General features: G+C 59.2%; 1 protein-coding gene across 1 annotated transcript; it reads right to left on the minus strand.

The window, feature by feature from the left end:
* Positions 1-791: 791 nt before the first annotated feature.
* On the minus strand, positions 792-1,794 carry LOC123134815 (ethylene-responsive transcription factor ERF003-like). Its single transcript, XM_044553985.1, has 2 exons — positions 1,546-1,794; positions 792-1,440 (listed from the first exon to the last, which is right to left on the minus strand). The coding sequence occupies exons 1-2, from the start codon at positions 1,728-1,730 to the stop codon at positions 1,011-1,013; spliced, it is 615 nt and encodes a 204-aa protein (XP_044409920.1). The 5' UTR covers positions 1,731-1,794; the 3' UTR covers positions 792-1,010.
* Positions 1,795-2,148: the final 354 nt, after the last annotated feature.

A 2,148-nucleotide genomic window follows, 5' to 3' on the forward strand; every position in this document is an offset into this window, starting at 1 on the left:
TTCTGGCCCCCCTACCGTAACCATGTCGACGAACAGGGGGATACCACCTTCGCATGACCAGACCACCAACTGGGACACTGGGTCAACAGAAATGGCAGCATGACAATCTATCAGCTCATCTCCTCCAGTCTCCCTTGGCCCCCCAACTAATCAGCCATTCATCCTCGGTGGACCTGAAGCCCAGAACGCATCCAAACTGAAGGTGGTGGCGGTGGGGCTTTCGACGGACACACGACGCCTGATGTCCCCTTCGTCTTCGCTGCCCGGAATTGGCAGGGTCATGTGGCCGGCCATGATGTGGCTAATCCAATCCAGATATGCAGCATCAGCACAATCATGTTAACAAACACACCACAACGAAATGCTGCGCCCACGAGTTGATGGTACCCCCCGCACTGAAGAGCCAACGACACAGCGAAATTCAGTCCATGGCATGTATGGTATGGGGGGGACTCTGTCGACGATCGAGCCATGTGCGTGCGTGCGTACCTAGTCGCAGTGCACTGATTTCCCAGGAAGATGGTTCATCGACAAGGCTCGTCTGGTTGATTCATTATCCGGCTAGCAAATCCAGGAGCACGCCACTGATTGGTTTCGTCTCAGTTAGCACGCCACTGATTGGCTGATCTATTCGGCATCGCACGTTACCTTGTGCTATTTTTATGTTTTATGTCTTGACTCTCGAGGTCGAGGGCGGCAGATCAGATGGCTGGCTAAAACAAAAGCTACGCAAAGCACGTAGACTAGAATCAGAGGTGAGTCGAGCACTGTAAAAGGTAAAAACAGAGAGGATCAAATTTGTTACCGTAGGGTATAAGCTATGGATAGACGCTAATACGAGGTACAGTTATTCTGTACAATCACTCGTGTACATAGCTCACTGACTGTAATACGCAGCTACTACGCTACACTACACTAAGCGGCGATCGACCGTTCGCGCCAGGAAACGGAGACGGAGGTAGAGCAGAGGCAGAGGAAGCAGAGCACCACGCTGGCTAGCTAAGGTAGGGCTAATGGCAGATCTCCATGGAGAAGTCGGAGTCGAGCAGCTCCGCGATCATCTGCTCCACGTGCTGCTCCTCCAGGAGCGTCCCGACCCACCCCGTCGACGACGGCAGCGGCGACACGGCGTGGGCGCCGCCCGGCGGCATTGCGGCCGCTGTGGCTGCCGCCGCCGAGGCCGCGGCCGCGGCGGCCTCTCGCTGCCGTTGCGCGGCCTGCACGGACGCCATGTTGAACCGGTGCAGCTTCGCGACGAGCGCGGCGGAGAGGAACGAGGACGCCACGGCCGCGGAGGAGGAGGAGACGCTGCCGGTGGCAGCGGCAGCGGCGGGGAAGTTGGTGCGCGCGCGCTGGCCGCACATGATCCTCGCCGCCTCGTCGTACGCCCGCGCCGCGTCCTCCGCCGTCTCGAAGGTGCCCAGCCATATCCGCGTCTTCCTGCAACCACCGTCATCACCGTGAGCCACGAGCGATCAAGAATCACCGTAAGCGCATCGATCAGACAGATCGTGCTGTGCATGGGCTAGGTAGGTAGGAACGCACAGGAGAGGGTGGCGGATCTCGGAGACCCAGGAGCCCCAGTGGCGCTGCCGCACGCCGCGGTACCGCTGCTGCGGCCGAGCCATTTGCGCCGCGGCGACGCTGCCTCCGCCGATCGCGGCGACCAGAAACTGGCCGGCGCAGGCCTCCGTCTTCGTCTTCGTGCTCCTGATTATGCTGCCGTGCATGGGCAGGCAGGCCGGAGGCGTGGCGAGCAAGCTTGGCGGGAGCAGGAGGGGAGGGAAGTGCGTTGTGGCGGCGGTGCGTGAGCCATGGCGCGGGAGGTATAAATAAGGAGGGAAATTAAATTGAAGTGCTGCGCGACTGCGGAAGTGGGAATCTGCGGGGTGTTTGGATGGGGCCCGCGCAAGCGACTACTAGGCGCTACGACGGCGGGCGTTGGGTGCATGTTCGCCGGGCCCGCGGAGGACGTCGCCGGGCCCACCCGATATCTTTGTTTAGCTCGTTTTGGCTTGACTGTTCTTCCTGCGGCGACTCTCCATGCATGTGGCTTGGGTTATCTTTTTCCCAACGAAATTTGTGGCTTGGGTTCGACATAATTCATGGTTGAAACTTGAAATCTCATATGCCAAATGAGTCTACTAG

The sequence above is a fragment of the Triticum aestivum genome, chromosome 6B (assembly GCF_018294505.1).
Source record: "Triticum aestivum cultivar Chinese Spring chromosome 6B, IWGSC CS RefSeq v2.1, whole genome shotgun sequence".
Classification (NCBI taxonomy): domain Eukaryota; kingdom Viridiplantae; phylum Streptophyta; class Magnoliopsida; order Poales; family Poaceae; genus Triticum; species Triticum aestivum.

What these genes read in the sequence shown, in the direction of transcription:
- LOC123134815 (XM_044553985.1), bottom strand. Translation starts at nt 1,730, where the DNA reads ATGCACGGCAGCATAATCAGGAGCACGAAGACGAAGACGGAGGCCTGC. An exon ending in GAGATCCGCCACCCTCTCCT is followed by an intron (nt 1,441 to 1,545) that starts GTGCGTTCCTAC and finishes CGGTGGTTGCAG; the next exon opens with GAAGACGCGGATATGGCTGG.